This window comes from Elgaria multicarinata, chromosome 7 (assembly GCF_023053635.1).
Source record: "Elgaria multicarinata webbii isolate HBS135686 ecotype San Diego chromosome 7, rElgMul1.1.pri, whole genome shotgun sequence".
In the NCBI taxonomy this organism is placed as follows: domain Eukaryota; kingdom Metazoa; phylum Chordata; class Lepidosauria; order Squamata; family Anguidae; genus Elgaria; species Elgaria multicarinata.
In genome coordinates, this window is record NC_086177.1 from 2271238 (window position 1) to 2293098 (window position 21861).

Consider the following 21861-nt stretch of genomic DNA (forward strand, 5'->3'; position numbering starts at 1 on the left):
AGGCTTGGTTTTCCCACGCCCTTCGATTATCGAAAGGGAATTACATCAGGCTCCCTTCGATACCGACGTTGCTGTCTCAACACCAGGGCAGGGTTCGACACGCAAATCTTTCAACTCTCAAAATGACGGCGTGGAGGATAACAACCACTCCTCTTCTCGTATCAAAGACTTAGCTGTAGACCACATATTGTTGGCATCGCTAAAGCCCTCAACAAGGAAGTCTTACGAAGCAAAGTGGCAGAGATTCCAAAAGTTCACCTCAGAGAACAATCAAACACCAGAATCTTGCCCTATATCAATAATTCTCAAATACCTATTGACACTATACCAGCAGGGACTCAAACTCACATAAATTAGAGTCCACTTAGCTGCGATTACAGCCTCTCATCGAGGTACGGATGGGTTTTCACTTTTCACACATCCGACATCAAGGAAATTCTTAAAAGGACTTAAAAACATGATACTGACAGTTAGGGACATCGTTCCATCATGGAGCCTGTCAGTTGTGTTGCAATCACTGACAAGGAAACCTTTTGAGCCCATTGCCACAGCAGATCTTAGACTTTTAACATTCAAGACTGTCTTCCTAGTGGCCATAACATCTGCAAGGCGTGCAAGTGAGCTTAGAGCTCTCAGAGTAGACGCTCCTTACACAATTTTTCATAAGGACAAGGTTGTATTACGCACAGACCCTACTTTTCTACCTAAGGTAGTGTCTTTTTTTTAATTATTATTAAAAAATATATATTTTCTACAATACTTAAACATACACCATTACAATTAAAACAAAACAACATACTATATAAATGTTGAATAACATCGATATCATATCTATATAACATAATCAAAAGTGCACCCCTCACCTCGGGATCTCATTCCTGATTCCAAAATCTCATACTTTCTTCTGCTGGCGGTTTCCCACTTCCCTTAGAAAACACAAATATTAGGAACTGTTTCCAAATTCCTTCAAAATCATTTGTTTTAGCTATACCTCTTCTCCATTTAATATTACAAGTCAATTTATCATTAATAGCTATATCCCATACTTCTTTATACCATTCTTCAGTACAATATTCCCCGTGAATCTTCCAGTTCCTAGCTACAATCAATCTTGCTGCAGTCAGCAAATTCATTATCAATTCCTTAATTTCTTTTTTACATTTTAAATCTTCAAATAGTGACAGTAATGCTACTTTAGGTGTTCGCTCTATCTTCATTCCCACAATTTCTTCAATCTCCAAAAACACCATCTTCCACAATTTTTGTACATATTTGCATTCCCACCACATGTGTAAATATGTTCCTTTTCCCCCACATCCTCTCCAACAATTTGCTGAATACTGATTATTTATCTTGTTTAATCTAACCAGGGTTAGGTACCACCTCCATATAATTTTATAATAATTCTCTTTTATTCTCACTGACATATTTCTCAACGCTCTTTGTTTCCATAGTCCCTCCCCGCTCTGTTGTCCTATTTGTACATTCAAATCTGTCTCCCAAACCATTTTACCTGAACTATCCATCGACCCTTTCTCCAACAGTATTCTATATATTTCACTCATTAATCATTTTGACACTGTTCTTTTTCCCTTATCATTTTCTTTCTTAACTATTAATTCCTCAAACTTCGTCAATTCTCTACAATCTCCATTTAAAAAAAAAAAAAAAAATTATTATTGAAACAACAAACACAAATCAAAATCACTTAATACAAAAACATTATAGTACCTTACTATCATATATTCAATATTAACCTATTAAACATAAATATAATAAACATAACAGTGCTCCCCCCACCTCAGGATCTCATTCTTGTTTCCAAAAACTCATAGTTTCATCCGTTGGTGGATCCCCCCTTCCTTTAGAAAATACAAACTCCAGGAACTTTTTCCATATACTCTCAAAATCATTCGTTTTTACTATGCCTCTTTTCATTTTTATATTACATGTCAATTTATCATTTATAGCAATGTCCCACACTTCTTTATACCATTCTTCAATACAATAATCTCCTGTAATTTTCCAATTCCTAGTTACTATCAACCTCGCAGCTGTCAGCAGGTTCGTTATCAATTCTTTCATTTCTTTATTACATTTAAGATCATCATGCAGTGAGAGTAATGCAATCCTTGATGTAACTTCTACTTTAAATCCCACAATCTGTTCAATCTCATAAAACACCATCTTCCATAACTTTTGCACATGTACACAATCCCACCACATATGTAAATACGTTCCCTTTTCACCACAACCCCTTCAACAATCTGCTGAAAGCTGTTTATTAATCTTATTTAATCTAACCGGAGTTAAATACCACCTCCATACAAGTTTGTAGTAATTCTCCTTTATTCTTACTGACATATTTCTCAACACTCTCTGTCTCCATAGTCCATCCCACCTCTGTTGTCCTATTTGTATCTTCAAATCAGTCTCCCAAACCATTTTCCCAGCACTATCCAGCCCTCCTTTCTTAACTAATATATTATATAGTTGACTCACTAACCCCTTTATCCCTATATTTTGTCCCTTATCTATTTCTTTTTGTTCAATTAATTCCTCAAATTTCGTCCTCTCTCTACATTCTCCATTTTCTCTTACCCAATTTTTAGTCCATTGTTCTAATTGAAAATAATTTAACCACGTTAATTCCAAATCTCTCAAAACTTCTTCCAACCTCTCTCTTGTATTCATCCCCCTTAACCACTCTCCTAATTTCATTTTATTTATTTATTTTAAAACTTTGCTTAACCTCTTCTTTAAATTTTCAGGAAATTTCTTTAACATTATCACCGGTGTTAAGGGGGAATTACTTGAAAACAATTCCTTTTTATAATTATTCCAAAGTTCCCAATGGAACTTCAAAAATTGGTTATCTAAATCATTAAGCCATTTACCCTTCCCTTTTTCCTTAAAAAACACATTTTGCAATTTTAACTCAATATTCCCTAGCGTATTTTCCTCCATCCATTTTAAGTCCCCTACCCCTATAATTGCTTCAACAACATGTCTTAACCTATTAGCTAGATAGTAGTACTCAAGGTTTGGGAGACCCAATCCGCCTCTCTTTTGGCTTAAATACCATTTACTTTTATTAATCCTTGATTTCTTCCCTTCATTGCAGTAATTATTTATAAGATTCTGCCATCTTTTTAATTCTATCTCTGAAATTTTTGGACACGGAATAACGGGCTCAAGTTAAAGGAAGCAAGATTCCGGCTGGACATCAGGAAAAACTTCCTGACTGTTAGAGCAGTGCGACGGTGGAATCAGCTACCTAGGGAGGTTGTGGGCTCTCCCACACTAGAGGCATTCAAGAGGCAGCTGGACAACCATCTGTCAGGGATGCTTTAGGGTGGATTCCTGCATTGAGCAGGGGGTTGGACTCGATGGCCTTGTAGGCCCCTTCCAACTCTGCTATTCTATGATTCTATGAAATTCTTATTGGTAACATTCTAAAGAAAAAGTTAATCTTAGGTAAAATTTTCATCTTTATTAGAGCTATTCTTCCAAACCAGGAAAGATTCAGTTTCTTATACTTCTTTAACTCTTCCTCTATTTCTTTTTTTAATCCATTTAAATTCTCACTTTCCAAATCTTCTAATTTTTTTGTAATCTTAACACCCAAATATTTAATTTTTTCTTTGCTTTTCAAAACTGAAACCTTCCCTTCCCACTCCCTTTCTTCCTTTTTAGTATAGTTGAATAACATCAAATCCGATTTTGCCCAATTTATCCTTAACCCCGTAACTTCTTCAAAATCATTCAACTGCTGTTTAATTCTTTCCATTTTACCTAAAGGATCTCTAATAGTCATCAATGTATCATCTGCAAACATGTTCAATTTTATTTTATTACTGCTACCTATCCCCTCTATCTCTCCATCCTCTCTTATTGCGTTTGCCAACAATTCCATCACCAATACAAATAGGACTGGCGAGAGTGGGCATCCTTGTCTTGTCCCTCTAGCTAGTCGTAACTTATCCGTTATTCCATCATTTACTACCACTACGGCTGTGCTTTTAGAGTATAACTGCTCTATTATTGCTCTAAATTTAGTACCAAATCCCATTTTGTTTATAACCAACTTTAAAGTTTGCCAGCTCACACAATCAAAAGCCTTAAAAATATCTAACGCTAAAATACCCGCCTTAATCTTTAATTTTTTTATCCCCTGTATTACACTCAAAACTCTACCTATTAGTGTGTGCATCTGTCTACCTGCTATAAAACCACATTGATCTTCCCCTACATATTTAGCTATACATTTATTTAGCCTTTTAGCCAAAATGCTTGAGAAAATTTTTGCATCTTGATTTATTAATGAAATTGGTCTATATGAATCGGGGAGAGTCAGATCCTTATCCGGTTTCGGAATTAAAATTATTATAGAATGCTCCCATGACTCTGGGATCCTCTCCCCCTCCATTATTGTGTTATATAATTTCAGCAACTTTGGCACTATTAAAGTTTTAAATTTTTTGTAAAACTCTGGTCCTAAACCATCTGCCCCTGGTGATTTCCCTGCTTTAAGCTGGTCTATAACCTCCTCTATTTCACTTTGCAATATATTATTATCCATTATTTCCTTATGCTCTTTTTCTAATCCTTTCTTCAAAAATTAATCCACATATTCCTCCGTCCTCTTCATTTGGGTATCTCTTTTCTTGTATAACTCTTCAAAAAAAATCCTGAAAATTTTTTATTTTATCCTTCATCAAATGACAATCATTACCCTGCTTATTTTTTACTAACCCTATCCCATTTTTAGCTTTTTCTTTCTGTGTGGGTTTGGCAAGCATCTTCGAATTCCTGTTGCTGTTTTGAAAATATTCCCTTTTCATATAAATTAAATTCCTCTGAACCTCTTCTAAATTAATATTTTCTAATTCCTTTTTTTGTGCCATTAATTCTATTAATTTATGTTAATTCTTAGTTTGCCAATATTCTTTTTCCAGCTTTATTATCTCTTTTTCTAGAGTAGCCTGCCTTGCCTCTTGTTGTCTTTTTAATTTACACGTTTCCCTAATAAAGTTCCCCCTAAACACAGCCTTCATGGTATCCCAAAACACTGCAGTTCTTGTTCCCCCCTTCTCATTTATTTCCCATGTTTCTGACAATTCCTTCTGCATTTTCTCAATTACTTTGTCATTCTTAAATATCTTAGTATTCAATCTCCACCTTAATGCTTCTTTGTATTCCTTACTAACTGCAAAAACTAAGCTTACCAATGCATGATCCGATACCTTGATTATCCCTAATTCCATTCTACATGTCTTGGTTAAAAAATCTCTAGATACAAAAATATGATCAATTCTGGAATATGTATGATGGACTGAAGAATAAAACGTAAATCCTGGGTCTGCCCCTCTGAGAACTCTCCAAGAATCAACAAAATCCTTCTCTTTAATTAATTTGCTTAAAATAGTAACATTGTTTCTCTTTTCTACCTCAGAGGGATTTGACCTATCTACTCTATTGTCCATAACCATATTAAAGTCTCCCGCCATAATTACATACCCCTCCTTGAATTCTTCCATCTCTCTTAATACCTCCTCATAAAATTCTTTTTGTTTATTGTTTGGCACATACATATTAATCAAAGTATATTTTTCCCCCTCCAGTTTACCTTTAATCATGAGATATCTCCCATTCTCATCTTTTTTAATATCCTCCATCATAAACCCACTTCTTTTTGAAATCAAAATGGCCACTCCCTTTTTTTTTGACGTCCCCAATGATACTTCATAATAGACTGGCCATCTCAATCGAATAGCGTTCTTTTTTTCATTAATTTGATGAGTCTCTTGCAGAAATATCATGTCAGAACCATCCCTATTTAACAATTGTTCAATCCTTCTCCTTTTTACGACTGCCCCCAGACCTTTGACATTGAGCGTTGAGATTCTTAACTTCTTATCCATATTCAGCTCTCTGATCTTCTTTTCGATCCCGATCGTGTTGAAAACATAACATACACACATATACATACAACAACCCAAACATACCCTTCCCTCCCACCCCACTTCCCCCTTCCCTCCCATCACTTTTCCCCCCATTATATACCCGGAAATCTAATACTTCCGCCATTTTTTTACCCTTTGGGAGGGGAAAGAAGCCAGGAACCCAGAGCCAGCAGGAACTAATTAATATATTTCTTATCATCGCTATATTACCCATCTACACCACCACCCCAACTGCACCTCTTTCTTCTTCATCATCGCTTTTTGCGCCGCCACCAGCTTCTCTTTGAGGACCCAAACCTAAGCTCTCAAGAAGCTCCATGCCTTGCTGGGCGAGAGAAAACCTTATGATTTTCCCCATTGTATGAGAAACGCAGAAAAATCGGATATCCCCATGCATAAAGAATTCTCTTCTTTTTCAATTCCTCCGTTATGACTTTGACACTGCGTCTCCATTCCAAAGTCTGTTGGCACAGATCATTAAAGACCTGCACTGTTGCTCCTTGGAACTTCAGCTCACCCAATGCTCTTAATTCCTTCATCAATTGCTCTTTCTTGTAATAGCTTAAAAATTTCACCAAAACATCTCTAGGGGGTGCACCACTTCTGAAGCCCCCTACCCTGTGAGCACGCTCCATATCTTCTTCAGCTACTTGCAGGGTTGGGACTAGTTCTTTGAACCAACTTAGGATATTCTTCCTGAGGTCCTCCCCTTTCTTCTCCACCATATTGCGAACGCGCAAATTTACTCTTCGTGTGTTATCTTCTATAGCAATCAGTCTCTTATCTTGATCTTTAAATTTCGCCTCTTGATAATTTTGAGTCTTCTTAATTTCTTTAACTTGATTTTTTCATTTGATCAACCTCTGTCTTCAAAAAGCCTAATTGATTATCTCTTATAGCCATTTCTGCAGCCAGCTTATCCACCCTCTTATTATTTTTGTCAATTTCCGTTTCAATTTTCGTAAAAAGCTCAGCTTTAAGACTTTTCAACATAGCTGAAATTTGATCCACCATTTCCCCTTGCCCTGCTGGCTCTGCGCCAGCTTTGGCAACCATCTTCAACTCCTTTGTTGATATTGTGGATTTGTCTTGTTTTTCTTCCCTCTCTGGCTCTGGATCAACCACTCTTTGAAGTCTTTTAATGGTATTGTTCGACGCGTGTTGGACCCACCATGGTCTCACCACCGGGGCAGTTTTTTTGGGTGGCATAGGCTTGCAAATACGGCTGGTGTTAGTTTCACTTTTAAGTCCAACAAACAGCGAGCTCAGAAGGGTTTTATTGCCATACTTAACGAGATTTACTACTTGCTACTGAAAAGGTGGCTATCAATCAATCTCTCCTGACGATGGCTCTGCAATTAAAATTCCTTTTAAGATAAGCTCTCCGTCTGGGAGATTTCTTATGCAGCCACTCTTAACAGTTCAAGGAGGGGCTACTTCTCCACTAGCCACCTTCCTTCCACTTTTAAATACACTCGTTAAGCAACAAAATACTTTGATCTTTTAAATCCCATTCTGTAGCTCAAAGTTTCCCATTCAATCTTCACTGTTCTTCACTATTTCCAGCCCTAATAATTAGATGATAAGGCTTTAAAACCTACCGGGACACCCGGATGTTCTTTTTTTTCCTTATTGCTCCATTGGCACGCTGGCTCCTCCCCCTACAATCTCCATTTTCTCTTACCCACTTTTTAGTCCACTGTTCTAATTGCCAATAATTCAACCAAGTTAATTTTATATCTTTTAAAACCTCTTCCAAATCCTCTCTTGTATTCATTTCTCTTAACCATTCCCCTAATTTCATTTTATTTTTTTCCATTAATACTTTACTTAATCTACTCTTTAATTCCTCCGGGAAATTCTTTAGCATTATTACCGGTGCTAAGGGTGAGTTGCTCGGAAGCAACTCCCCTTTGTATTTACTCCAAATTTCCCAGTGAAACTTCAAGAGTGGATTACCTATACTTTCAACCCATTTTTTTCCCTTCCCTAAAAAATATGTTTTCCAAATTAATCTCTATATTACTTGTAGTTTTATCATCCATCCAGTCTAATTCTCCTATTCCTATAATTGCCTCCACAATGTGTCTTAACCTATTAGCTACGTAATATAGTTTAATATTTGGGAGACCCAATCCTCCCTTTTTTTGACATAAATACCATTTATTCTTATTTACCCTCACTTTCTTACCTCCATTACAGTAATTATTTATGATATTTTGCCAACTTTTTATCTCTGATTCTGAAATTTTTATTGGTAACATCCTAAACACAAAATTAATCTTTGCTAATATCTTCATTTTTATTAATGCTATTCTTCCAAACCAGGATAGATTTAATCTTTTATATTTTTCCAATTTTGCTAAAATCTCTTTTTTAAAGTATTTAGATTCTCTTTCTCTAAACTCTCTAAATTTTGTGTAATTTTAATTCCCAAATATCTAATCTGTTCCTTAACTCTAATTTCTCTTCCCTTTTCTTCCCAATCCTTCTCTTCCTTTTTAGTATAATTAAATAACATCATCTCTGATTTGGACCAGTTTATTCTTAACCCAGTAATTTTCTCAAATTCTCTCAATTGTTGTTTAATTCTTCCCATCTTTCCTATTGGATTTTTAATAGTTAGCAAGATATCATCTGCAAACATATTCAATTTTATTTTTTTAATACCACCTATTCCTTCTATCTCCCCATCATCTCTTATTGCATTCGCCAATAATTCCATAACCATTACAAACAGGACCGGCGAGAGTGGACATCCTTGTCTTGTCCCTCTGGCTAGTCGTATCTTATCCGTAACTCCATCATTCACTACCACTACGGCTGTATTTTGAGAGTACAACTGTTCTATTATAGCTTTAAATTTATTTCCAAATCCCATTTTATTTAGAACCATCTTTAAAGCTTGCCAGCTCACACAATCGAAAGCCTTAAAAATATCCAGAGCCAAAATTCCTGCCTTTATCTTAAAAATTTTTATCACCTGTATTACATTTAAAACTCTTCCCACTAAATTATGCATCTGTCTGCCCGCTACAAATCTGCATTGATCTTCCCCTATATATTCAGCTATAAATTTATTTAACCGTTTTGCTAAAATAGTTGAAAAAATTTTAGCATCTTGATTTATTAATGAAATAGGTCTATATGAATCAGGGACAGTTAAGTCTTTATCTGGTTTTGGAATTAAGATTATCAATGAATGTTCCCATGATTCTGGTGTCTTCTCTCCTTCCAATATAGCGTTGTACAGCTTCAATAATTTCGGTACTAAAAGCGTTTTAAAAACTTTATAATATTCCGATCCTAAACCATCTACCCAAGGTGATTTACCCACTTTCAAATTATCAACTACCTCTTCAACTTCTCTTTGAGTTATTACCTTCTCCATTAACTCTTTATGTTCTATTTTAATTCCCTTCTTTATATACTTTTCTATGTAATCTTCCAACTTCTTTTTTTGGATATCTTTTCCCTTATACAATTCTTGATAGAATTCTTGAAAGATTTTTATTTTACCCTTCATTATATGACAATAATTCCCTTGTTTATCCTTCAATATTCCTATCCCATTCCTCGCTTTTTCCTTTTGTGTGAGCCTGGCAAGCAATCTAGAATTTCTATTGCTGTTTTCAAAATACTCCCTTTTCATATAAATTATATTTTTCTGAACTTGCTCAATATTTATATTCTCTAATTCTTTTTTCTTTGCTTGTATTTCTATTAATTTATGTTTATTTTTACACTGCCAATAATCTTTCTCCAGCTTCCTAATCTCTACCTCCAACTTTTCCTGCGCTGCAAGCTGTTGCCTCCTTAAATTACATGTTTCCCTAATACAAATCCCTTTTGCTACCGCCTTCATAGTATCCCAAACAACTGCCCTTATCGTTCCACACTTTTCATTAATTTCCCAAGTCTCTGACAGTTCCCTCTGCATTTTTTCTACCACTTTATTATATTTCAATATTTTTGTATTCATTTTCCACCTATATGCTTCTTTGTAATTCTTCCTAACTGTAAACTCTAAACTTAGCAATGCGTGATCTGTTACCTTTATTACCCCCGTTTCCATTTTACATACCTTAGTTGCAAACTCTTTTGAAACAAATATATAATCTATCCTAGAGTATGAATGATGAACTGGAGAGTAATAAGAAAAGCCAGGATTCGCCCCACTAAGTAAACGCCAACAATCCACATAATCTTTTTCTTTTACTGATTTATTCAATATAGTAATATTATTTCTCTTTTCCGCATTAGTGGGGTTTGACCTGTTATCCATTACCATATTAAAATCCCCAGCTAAAATAACATACCCCTCCTTAAACTCTTCTATTTCTTTAAATAATTCCATATAAAACTCTCTATGTCTCTCATTGGGGCATAAACATTAACTAATGTGTATACTTTGCCTTCATTTTGTCCCTTTATCATAAGATATCTACCATTATCATCCTTTTTTATAGTTTCTAATATAAATCCGCTTTTTTTAAAATCAAAATAGCCACTCCATTTTTTTTTTGTCCCCAGTGACTTTTCATAATAAACTGACCATTTTGTGCGTATTTCATTTACTCCATCGAACTCTTGGTGTGTTTCTTGCAGCATAATAATATCAGATCTTTCTCTGTTTAACATTTGTTCAATTCTCCTCCTTTTCACGACTGCCCCCAGACCTTTGACATTGAGCATTGATACTTTAATTTTCTTATCCATATTTAACCTTTTGATACTCCTTCCAATCCCGTGTGTTCTGCAACTCATAATCACATACATCAAAACACAAAAACCATAAACCCCCCTTCAAATCCCTCCCTCCCACCCGATTAAACCCCCCACCCCCATCCCACCCCAACCTCTTCCCCCCCCCAAATCCCCGTAAGTCTGCCACTCTGGCCATTATCTACCTTTAAGGGAGGGGGGGAGGCAGTGCTCCGCCTGACCGGCAAGACCTCTATATTTTAACAACTTTTATGTATTATTATCTCATAGTCAATTTATCAAATTTATTGCATCCCAGATGCCCCAGCTTCACTTCCATTCCCAACTGCAGTTTCCAAACTTGCATCATTAAACAAACCCAAACTCTTCAGTAGCTCCTTGCCCTGATCCAAAGAGGTTACTCTGTGCTGCCTCCCACCATGTGAAAATCTTAAGAAAACAGGGTAACCCCAGGCATACTTTATTGTATTCTTTGTTAATGTTTCAGTTATTTGCTTAACGCTGCGTCTCCATTGGAGTGTTTGCTGACAGAGATTGTTATAAATTTGCACTGCTCTGCCTTTGTATTTTATCAGAGCCATAGATCTCAATTTCTTCATAACTTGCTCTTTTTTGTAGTAACTGCCAAATTTCACTAGGATATCTTTAATTGCTCCTCTGTAGTTTGCTCCTCCCAGTCTATGAATCCTATCCAGCTCACAGTCTTTTAATTCCAGATCAGGCATCATGTCTTTAAACCACTTCAAAATTATTTTTCTCAAATCCTCTCCTGGTTCTTCAATAAAGTTTTTAATTCGTAGATTAGATCTTCGATCTTGATCTTGTAATTGGATCAGCTTTAATTCTTGGTCCTGGAGCTTTACATTGCAGCTTTTTTCAAAGACATCCTGCCTTTTCTCCAGTGATTTTACTCCAACTTCTAACATCTTTATAGCTCTGTCATTCTGGGCAATCTTGTCAGCTAACACCCCCATCCTCTTATCTGCCTTCTTCGAATGTTCATCCATCTTTTTAATCAGGGTTGCGTTGCTATCCAATATCAAGCTCTTAAGTTCCTCCATGGAAGTTGGCGTCATGCCAGCTTTCTCCGCCATCTTGTCAGTCCCGTTTTCACTCTCACTCCCACTACTTTGTGTGACTTCTTCTGTGGGCACCTTTTCAAGATGGGCAAGATTATGATTAGAGGGGCGTTTTCGCTGCCAGATAACTTTTTCAGGGTTTTTTCTTATTTTCTAATGTTCGGCATAGATCTTATTATATCTATTGCTTAATGTCCCGAATAACAATCAACACCGTCCCTCTTTCCATGCATATAAACCACTTTCCTCTTTCAATGCATTCTGATGGGTGAATTTATTGCCAATTACTCGTTCTTCCCAGATAAGGAGTGATATTTCACAGTAGTTTAACAGAATAGGCGATGGAAGAGCTCCAACAATAACAAATCTTCACTTTCTATTTTCAGTCACTCCACTCTCCACTCCGCCAGTCTGATTTACAAGCCCGAACACCGGGCTAATTTCCTCACTCCTTATACTGATTATGCTTTCAAAAATAACATCTTCATCCTCAGAAGTCATAAGCATTTCCATTAATTTTCATTAAAAACCCATGCCTTTTTAGATGAGATAATTGGATTGTCGGATGTCCCGTCCGGGAGCCTCCCAAGAAAGTCTTACCCTTTCATGGCGTCCAGCTCCGCCCCCCATCTAAGGTAGTGTCAACGTTTCATCTATCTCAACACATCATATTACCAGCCTTCTTCCCGAATCCTACAACACCACTGGATGCGTCACTGCACACACTTGACGTAAGAAGAGCTCTCGCCTTTTACAAGGCTAGGACCGAGAACTTTAGGAAAACAAATCAATTATTTGTTTGTTATGGAGAGCCATCCAAGGGACTCCCTGTGTCATGCCAGCGGTTATCACGCTGGATCGTAGAAACTATTGAATTGGCTTACGCTTTCTCAAAATTAGAGCTGAAACAGCCTGTGACAGCCCATTCTACAAGGGCTATAGCAACATCTGTTGCTTTCAACAGAGGTGTCTCCTTAACAGACGTTTGTAGAGCTGCAACGTGGTCCACTCCATCCACGTTTGTTAAACACTACAGTTTGGACACTCGTGCAAGACAAGACTGTTCCTTTGGGAGGACAGTGCTCTCTGAGATCCTAAGATGATGCACCAACCCACCTACAAAGCCTAGCCGCCCTTTTCCAAGTTTAGCCCCATGCGCCCGCCCCCTCCGCCGAAGATTGAGACATCTACACCCCTGACATTATGAATAGTTAATGCTCAACCATTACTCCTGGGCAAAGTGATGGTGTTCTCTTCTCTGCCTCCTTTTGGGATTTTTTGTGGTGTGACTAAAGATTCGGGTGTATGTTCTTCCCTATTGAGTTTAAGGCGGAGACTACAAATCCTCCGGATCTCATCCTTTTGAGTCATAGGGTGCTTCCAGATGAGGCTTTTACTGTGCAATTGCCCTGCCTTCCTCACAGAATTTTACAGGGGTCCAGACATAGAATCATAGAATAGTAAAGGGGCCTATAAGGCCATCAAGTCCATCCCCCTGCTGAATGCAAGAATCCACCTTACAGTATCCCTGACAGATGACTGTCCAGCTACATCTTGAAGGCCTCTAGTGTTGGAGAGCCCACGACCGCCCTAGGCAATTGGTTCCATTGTCGTACTGCTCTAACAGTCAGGAAGTTTTTCCTGATGTCCAGCTGGAATCTGGCTTCCTTTAACTTGAGCCCGTTATTCCGTGTCCTGCACTCTGGGAGGATCGAGAAGAGATCCTGGCCCTCCTCTGTGTGACAACCTTTTAAGTATTTGAAGAGTGCTATCATGTCTCCCCTCAATCTTCTCTTCTCCAGGCTAAACATGCCCAGTTCTTTCAGTCTCTCTTCACAGGGCTTTGTTTCCAGACCCTTGATCATCCTGGGTGCCTTCTTCTGAACCCCCTCCAGCTTGTCTGTGTTCTTCTTGAATTGTGGAGCCCAGAACTGGATGCAATACTCAAGGGGATGTTTTCCCACTCCTTCTTCCATCATTTTTCTTACCACATAATATCAAATGACAAAGATGGGATAGCTGCATTATGTGTCTTTTGATTGGTAGTGCCAAGAACTGTGCATCTAGAAACACCCATTATAACTAAATGGAACTTTGATGTTCAGTGGGAAGTTATTCTTGAGGCCCTGGGGACACACAACAGTGGATAGTTATCCCCTTCGTGTCCTGCTTCTGAACTTCCAGAGGTATCTGGCTAGCCATGCTTAGAAATATAATGCTGGCCATTGGTCTGATCCAGCAGGGCAGTTCTGATGTTCTTCACATGAGTCTTTCCCTTAAAGAAACTCCAGACTTCTTTAGTTTCTATAGGAAATGTTCCACTGCCTTTTGAGCCAGAAAGAAGAATGGGGCGAAGGTCATCACTACTGGCAGTAACTGGCAGTGTCTGTTCTGCAGGTATTTAGCATGCATGGGGCAGTCTGAGCTGTGGGACTGGACCACCAGCATTCTGAAGGCCCAGGTGCGTAATGAAGAAAAGCACTGCACCAGGAGCATGCAGTGTTTAATGAAATCAAAGTTATGCATATTTGTTTTCCAGTTATGTGATAAAGAAATGTGTGTGAGTGATAGACCGTAATGCTAGACCATGATAGTTTTGCTCTGATATGATGGCTCATCTCCATCAAAGAGGCTTCCTGGATTATATATCCTGATATCTGACAATGACTTCCCTTTGTGGTGAGAACACTCAGTGGGTATGATCTTCTTTTGGGAAATCTAACTATCATTTTACCTGGTAACCCCAGTCCCATTGCTAGTGGAAAAGCAGGCACTCCATGAGCCTTTTCAAGCCTTCTGCAAGTGCACAAACTGGATATTCCCCAAAGTCTAGCTCTTTGGAGTTGAACCTTGGATGTTTCTGCATCCTTGCTTTCTTCACAAATTATAGCTTATCTAAAGGGACTGGAACATCACAGCAGCTGAAGGGAGATTTCACCACATTTAACCTTGGGCTATTACAATATATGTTTTTAAAGGTATCTCTATGGGTATAAGTAGAAGAAATACAGAGCTCAGGTAGGCAAACTGGACATTCTGTATATGTGCTGAGATGCATAAATATGTCATGCTGTGAATGGTACTAACAAAAAACACTTATTCTTTTCCTATAGCATGACAGCATCCGCCCAGTCATCCTACGTCGACGCTCTTCTTCCAACTTGGCCAAGCAGAAGTTTGGCACCATGCCCCTGATCCCTCTGCGTGGAGATAGCACCAATCCCATCATGCTGTCTGCTAATCAGACTTTGGTAAGGCTGTCCCACTGGGCTCCGACTGAACCTCTGCTCTTCTGTGAAACAAAAGCAAATGACCAAAACAACAACAACCCACAGCTACATTGGTTACGCTAAGCAGCCATTTTGAATTCTTATGTATGTACAGAAGATCTATACCAAGGTAGTGTCCAAAAGGGTTGGAGCAGACATGTATAAAGGACTGGCCATGCAAGGGCTCTCTCAGATTGTCTAAGCAGAGGGAAACTTGTGTTGATGAGTAAGCAACAAAATTCTTGTGCTAAATGTGAAACATTTGCACACACCCAGCCTTCCACCCCCACCCCTGGCATTTGTCCTGAGAAAAGCTGATGCAGATCATTCCACATGCCAGGATGTGGAATAATTGATGGATGTTCCACTTCTGCGGATGATGATTATGATGATGATGATGTATCACTCAATTATCTAACACAGATTCCAGAGCAGTGAATATAGGTATAAACAATAAAAGAAAGAAAAGTGTTCAATTTAAAAACAAAGGAACCAGAAAAACAGTGCCTAGTCAGTTAAGGAAGGTTTCTCAAAACAGAGTTGTTTTCAGGAGGTGCTGAAAGCAGCCTAATGTTGCCTGACCTCTGGGGCAGAGAGTTCTACAGAAAAGGGGCCACTGCACTAAAGGCTCTTCTCCTGGTGGATTCCAGTTGGGCCACAGGTCCATGTGGAACCACCAGGAGCAGGCCCTCCAGAGACCTCAGTGATTGGGCAGAATGGTAAGGGAGAAGGTGCTTTCTCTGGTATCCTGGTCCCAAATTTACTTACAATTGTGAGAAAGACACTTTCTCCATTAGAAGAGCAGTTCATTTCCTCATGATGTCTGGACAGATGTTGTGAGGAACATTGGGTCTGCTCATGAGTAGGCACCCTAGCCTCCCCCATGAGGCAGAAGTCCACTTGTGAGTAGAACTCTTGGCACTGAAGCATCCAACTTACAGCTTTGAAGCAAGCCCTTCCCTGCCAATAGATCTGTTATAGCACTTCATTTTTAGTAGTTCTGTTGCTGGTCGCAGAACTGTTCCTTCACCATGTAGGCTGGGGTACTTACTCACAAGTAATTCTTCTGGTGCTCTTTGTGGGTGTAAGCTGCATGCCCAGAAAGAGCAACAGCAGAACCTTCTGAGAAGGGAATCCCTCCTCCTCACATGAAAAGAAGAGAGTGATGCAAACAAATCCTCTTCATCCCTTTTGCGCTCCCCAAGGTATGCCCTAATGATAATTGCTCTGCTCTTCCTTGTCACCCTACTTTGGTATGCATTGCTTCATCTGTATACTTTTCTTCCTCTTTGTTTCAGCACCGCCTGCATACGCGAAGAACGTTATCCATGTTCTTTGTAAGTATCTGTGCATTTATTGTATATCTAGCCAAACTGTGAATCCAATGTAAATTCTAAAAGTAAACGGCACAGGCCATGAAGGCAGCCCTGACGGCCTTGTGCTTGATTGCTACCCTAAGCATTTTTGTAGGTTCTTCTTTCCACTTTTCAACTAAATGGTTTGTTTCTTGGGCCTGGTTCACACAATTACAGAGCCAGTACAATTATCACACAGTGATCATAGAGTCACACTGATGCAGCTCCTACCACGAGTTCCTGCATACTTCAATGAAGTTTGCATAGGAGATGTCCCATGTTATTTTGGTGGGGAGGATGGGTGTGTGCAACAATTGGGTTTTCTGCCTCAGGTCCAACCATATCTTGGCCTATCCCTTGAGCATAAAACCATAGGCAACAAGCAAGACACAATGGTCAGACCTATCAGGGCTTAATGATCAAAGCAGAGCATGCAAGAATCATAGAATCATAGAATAGCAGAGTTGGAAGGGGCCTACAACGCCATCAAGTCCAATCCCCTGCTCAATGCAGGAATCCACCCGAAAGCATCCCTGACAGATGGTTGTCCAGCTGCCTCTTGAGGGCCTCTAGTGTGGGAGAGCCCACAACCTCACCAGGCAACTGATTCCATTGTCGTAGTGCTCTAACACTCAGGAAGTTTTTCCTGATGTCCAGCCAGAATCTGACTTCCTTTAACTTGAGCCCGTTATTCCGTGTCCTGCACTCTGGGAAGATCGAGAAGAGATCCTGGCCCTCCTCTGTGTGACAACCTTTTAAGTATTTGAAGAGTGCTATCATGTCTCCCCTCAATCTTCTCTTCTCCAGGCTAAACATGCCCAGTTCGTTCAGTCTCTCTTCATAGGGCTTTGTTTCCAGACCCCTGATCATCCTGGTTGCCCTCCTCTGAACACGCTCCAGCTTGTCTGCGTCCTTCTTCTATTGTGGAGCCCAGAACTGGACGCAATACTCTAGATGAGGCCTAACCAGGTCCGAATAGAGGGGAACCAGTACCTCACGTGATTTGGAAGCTATACTTCTATTAATGCAGCCCAAAATAGCATTTGCCTTTCTTGCAGCCATATCGCACTGTTGGCTCATATTCAGCTTGTGATCTACAACAATTCCAAGACCCTTCTCGTTTGTAGTATTGCTGAGCTGAGTATCTCCCATCTTGTAACTGTGCATTTGGTTTCTATTTCCTAAGTGTAGAACTTGGCATTTATCCCTATTAAATTTCATTCTGTTGTTTTCAGCCCAGCACTCCAGCCTATCAAGATCACCTTGAAGTTTGTTTCTGTTTTCCAGGGTATTAGCTATCCCACCCAATTTTGTGTCATCTGCAAATTTGATCAGCGTTCTCTGCACCTCCTCATCCAAATCATTAATAAAAATGTTGAAGAGCACTGGAAGGAAGTCCAGTGGTGCTTGGCATTGGCAACCACTCCCTGTTTAATCCTGACTGGATCTGGGACATGCCAGAAGGGAGGACAACCAAGCGTAGTCTTCCCTAAGCCTTTTCAGAAACCTTAACGCTTCCTATGATTGCCAGATAAAGTACTGAACCAAGGCTAGCTTGGCTAAGCTACCTCTAACCCTGTCAAGGCATGCCATCTGGTATGGCTGGGAAGGAGGAGGGCGGGCGGGTGGCATCAGCCTGGGCCTATACTTTTGAAGAGGCACGTGACGCAGGCACACCTGGCCTTATTGACAAGGTTGCCTTGATTTCCCACTGTTGGCCAGGCAAGGGCTGTGGATGGCTTAGACCTGCATCCAGACTAGAAGCAGGGTGAGTTGCTCATTTGCAGATGGAGCTGGGGCTGTGAGCTACAACCTGAAGCACATGAGGCAGAAGCTACTGCTCTATTGACCAGGCAAGGGCAACAGACCAGGCTCCCAGGAGTTGTGCTAGGCCTGGGCATGTCTGCACAAAAGGTTTGCCCTGGGATGGCATTGCAGTAGTGGCAGGTCATCTTCATGATGCAGCCGCCATTGCAAAGCCATCCAGGGGCAAACCCTTGAAACTCTGCTCCCAAAACGTTGGGCACTTACCCAACTTTTTTGGCAGCACAGCACATGGTGCCCCCTGATTGGTTGCCATGGACTGGACGGCACTGCACCTCTTTAAAAGTAAAAAAATACAAACAGGGGAAGAGGAGAGGGGTGGGACCATTCCTCCCCCCTTTTTTAATTATCTGTTTCTGCACAGCTGCGCAGGTACAGATAAGAAAAAGAAAAAGAAATAGTGGGGGGAGCAACAGACAGCCAGAGGGAGGAGAGGTGGTTCACACAGAGTCCCTCTCCTCGCCGCCGCCTCTGGCTGCCTTGTTCCTCCCCCCCTTTTAATTTTTATTATCTGTAGCTATGCAGCTGCACAGATACAGATAATAAAAATGGGGGGGAGGAACAACCACATTCCTCTTGTGTGTCCCCCCCCCCATTTTATTTTATTTTACTTTTACGGAGGGAAAGTTCGCCCTTGCGTTCCTTCCTGTGCAGATGCTGGGAAGGAATGCAAGGGGAGAGCAGTTGAAGCGCCGCCATCAAGGTGGGGGCCTGGTTGAGCCAGAGGCTTCCTTCTGCCTGCCAATTTCAGAGTATTAAGTTGCATGTGCCTGTTCCTTGTGCTCCTGAAGAACTTTGAGAGGCCTGTGCACACACAGTCCTGGGGCACATCTACCCGGGCTCTTTACACTGAAGTAAATGCACAGATTTGTGTTTTAGGACACATGACAGAGACGTCCATTCGCAGCAGCAGCAGCTTTTACCTGCGATAATGTGCATATTTGCATTTCCATTTTAACGCAACTTTTAGGTTAACGTTCAACTTTGCATCGGATTATGGTTATGTGTCCTTGGGGGAGGTAATTCACATTATGACATGTGGGCATAGCTTTGATGTGATTGGTCGATTTCCCTCCTTTCCACCTATCGGCTGCCTCATTCCTTCCTGCTGTTTTCAATGTGAATGTCTGGTTTGACAACAAAAATGGTGAACGGGCAGTGAGCAAGCCGTCCCCGCTCACTTCCTCATCTACTGCCTCGTTCGTTTCCACCATCCAAATATGAATATGCGGAGCTCCGCATATAGAATTAATTGTGCTACTCAGCATTGGAATATGCGAATGAGCGCAGTTTCATTATGCTCGTTCCTTTTCCCACTGCCGCTGCTGCGCTCTGGGCAGCAGCAACAATTCCTCGGGGGGGTAGTTCGGGTGCTGGGCTGCAACCCGAGGCATGACCCTGTAGGGCAACACCACACTGGCCTCTCCTTTCACCCGTATCAGTATGCAGATCTCCGCATATAGAATTATTGTTTTGCTCATCCCTCCTCCGTTGCAGATGTGAGAATGTGCGCAGCATCAAGCACACTCAATAAAAATATAAATCGCTGTTGCTGCTGCAGTGTGACGCTCGTTGACTAATTCAAATGAGAAGCAATTCAGCTGTCGTGTAGATGAGGGCTTGGGTAGCTCATTTGGCTAGGTTCCAGGTACAGGCAATAAGGTCCTCAGTTAAAGCCTCCAAGTCCTGGAGACCTAGAATGAATATGAAATGTTTCTTTCTGCCTCAAGCACAAAGAACAAACCAGGCTACCTGTCTGTTCAATTGACACCTTTTGTCTTGGCCCTTCACAGCCAATGAAAATGCACCAGGACTCACTAGAGGAGCAGCAGGAGGCAACAGAGTCAGAGCCTGTCTATGAGGAGGTGGGCAGCTTCACAGACATGAGTTTTCTTGAGCTCGGTCCTTCCCTGTTGCCTCCGGTGGATCGGACCAAGAAGCCAGTTCCTTTCTCAGAGCAGGGCATGTCCAGCCCGCTGCCCCCCTGCCTGGCCTCCAGAACATCTGGAACTGATGGAGCAAATGCATGTTGCTTGGAGCTGGATAAGGAGCTCCTCACAGACAAACCCCCAGAACACAGAGTGACTCAAGGTGCCTCTGCAGAAAGAAAAACCGAGCGGCCTCAAGTACTGCCTGGCCCAGGCAGGTTGCATGATCAGCCTTCAGAAATGCCAGCCAGCCCTGTGGAGCCCCCAGCTGGAATGGAGACTCGAGCTGGTGACACCAGGAAGAAAAGCTTCCAGACAGACTTATCCATCAGTGACAAACTCATGCAGGAACTGAGCACTGCCATCCTCAGGAAGAATGATTGCCAGACACCCAACACATCAGGAAAGCAAAACCTCCTGTCCAAGGATGGGGCCCAGACTCAACTGGAAGGGTCACATGATCTGAGGACTGAGAGCTCTTAAACTAGACCTGGGATCAGTGCAAGTGCTGGGCTCTAATAATGAGTTATGGTATTCTGTTGGGCTGCATCACATTTTTGCCCACTGCAAACCTAATGTCCTGCTTGGAATTGTGGCATGAAGAAGTTCCTCCTACCACTCCTCTCACAGTCACTCCTAAGGGTGGGGGGTGTCTATAGGCTCTATTAACTGTTGTGGCTGTGGAGTGGCACTGCATTGTTTTATATGATGCAGCCACTAAGTGGCAGCCAAACTGGGGTTTTAACTTTGAAATTGCTATTTCGCGGCGCCCTTTTACCGCAACTTTTCAAAGTGCGCCATAGCCACCACGTTATTTCTTCCATCTGTTGGTGGTGGCTTTGGTTCAGGAGGGCATTCCTAGGGGCAGGCTTGACAAGGGGAACGGTTTCTCATGAGTAGCGGGGGCTGACGTGGTTATTTGTAACGCTCCCTTTTCTTGGCTCATCTTGCAGCTCTTTCTTTGCTTCCCTCACACACACACACACACACACACACACACGGTGGAGAAAAGGAACAGGAGCCCAGCATTTACCCTCTGCCGTGATTCTCTCTTCCTCTTTCTCTCCCTCTCTCCCCATTCCGGCAAAACAAAACAAAACAAAACATACACACACACATCCATCATCAATGGTAAATGAGGTTTAAAAGCTGATGGTGGTGAGGGAGAAATTTAACTAGCTGAGATTTCGGCTAGTAATCGGCAGAGAGCTGTGGCCAGGGAGCCCGCGCTCCCTCCTGCTGTCTGAATTTATCATTCTCGCCGATGCAGCAGAGATGCAAGGGTGGGGGCGGCAAGCAGGGTGGGGGGCTGCTGAGGCAGAATGGTGCATCCCTGCCCTGATCTCATCTCCACATGTGATATATCTGTCTGCCTATTCAAGCCACAGCAGAATGTGGTACTGGATGAAGGGTTCAGCTTCTTGGGAATCTCAGCTTTCATTTTTAAAAAAGTTTCTAGTCCTTATGCTGAGAAGATGTACTTGCAAGTCTGTCTGCAATGTTTGTGATTTCCAGTGATTGGTGGCTCAGCTTCAGGGCTTCTCCATGTTTGCCTAACCTGCAGAATAGGTTAGGCAAAGATGGTAAATATTGTAAAATCATGCAAAATAAGATGAAGTTATGCAGATTTGCTCAACTGGCATAATTTGTATATATCACAGGCTTCAGCTGTTCAAGGTGTAGGATTTGGGAAGCCTGGCTACAGAATTTTGTTT

The 21861-nt window shown here is 40.9% G+C and overlaps 1 protein-coding gene across 1 annotated transcript in view; it reads left to right on the plus strand.

Annotated features, from left to right (window-relative positions):
- ARAP3 (ArfGAP with RhoGAP domain, ankyrin repeat and PH domain 3) overlaps positions 1 to 21414 on the plus strand; it is a 73038-nt gene extending 51624 nt beyond the window's left edge. Inside the window, exons 31-34 of the mRNA XM_063130044.1 lie at positions 14168 to 14231; positions 14884 to 15021; positions 16338 to 16376; positions 20012 to 21414. Coding sequence (XP_062986114.1) covers positions 14168 to 14231; positions 14884 to 15021; positions 16338 to 16376; positions 20012 to 20629 — 859 coding nt within the window. The 3' untranslated portion in view covers positions 20630 to 21414. The remainder of the gene's footprint in view (positions 1 to 14167; positions 14232 to 14883; positions 15022 to 16337; positions 16377 to 20011) is intronic.
- Positions 21415 to 21861: the final 447 nt, after the last annotated feature.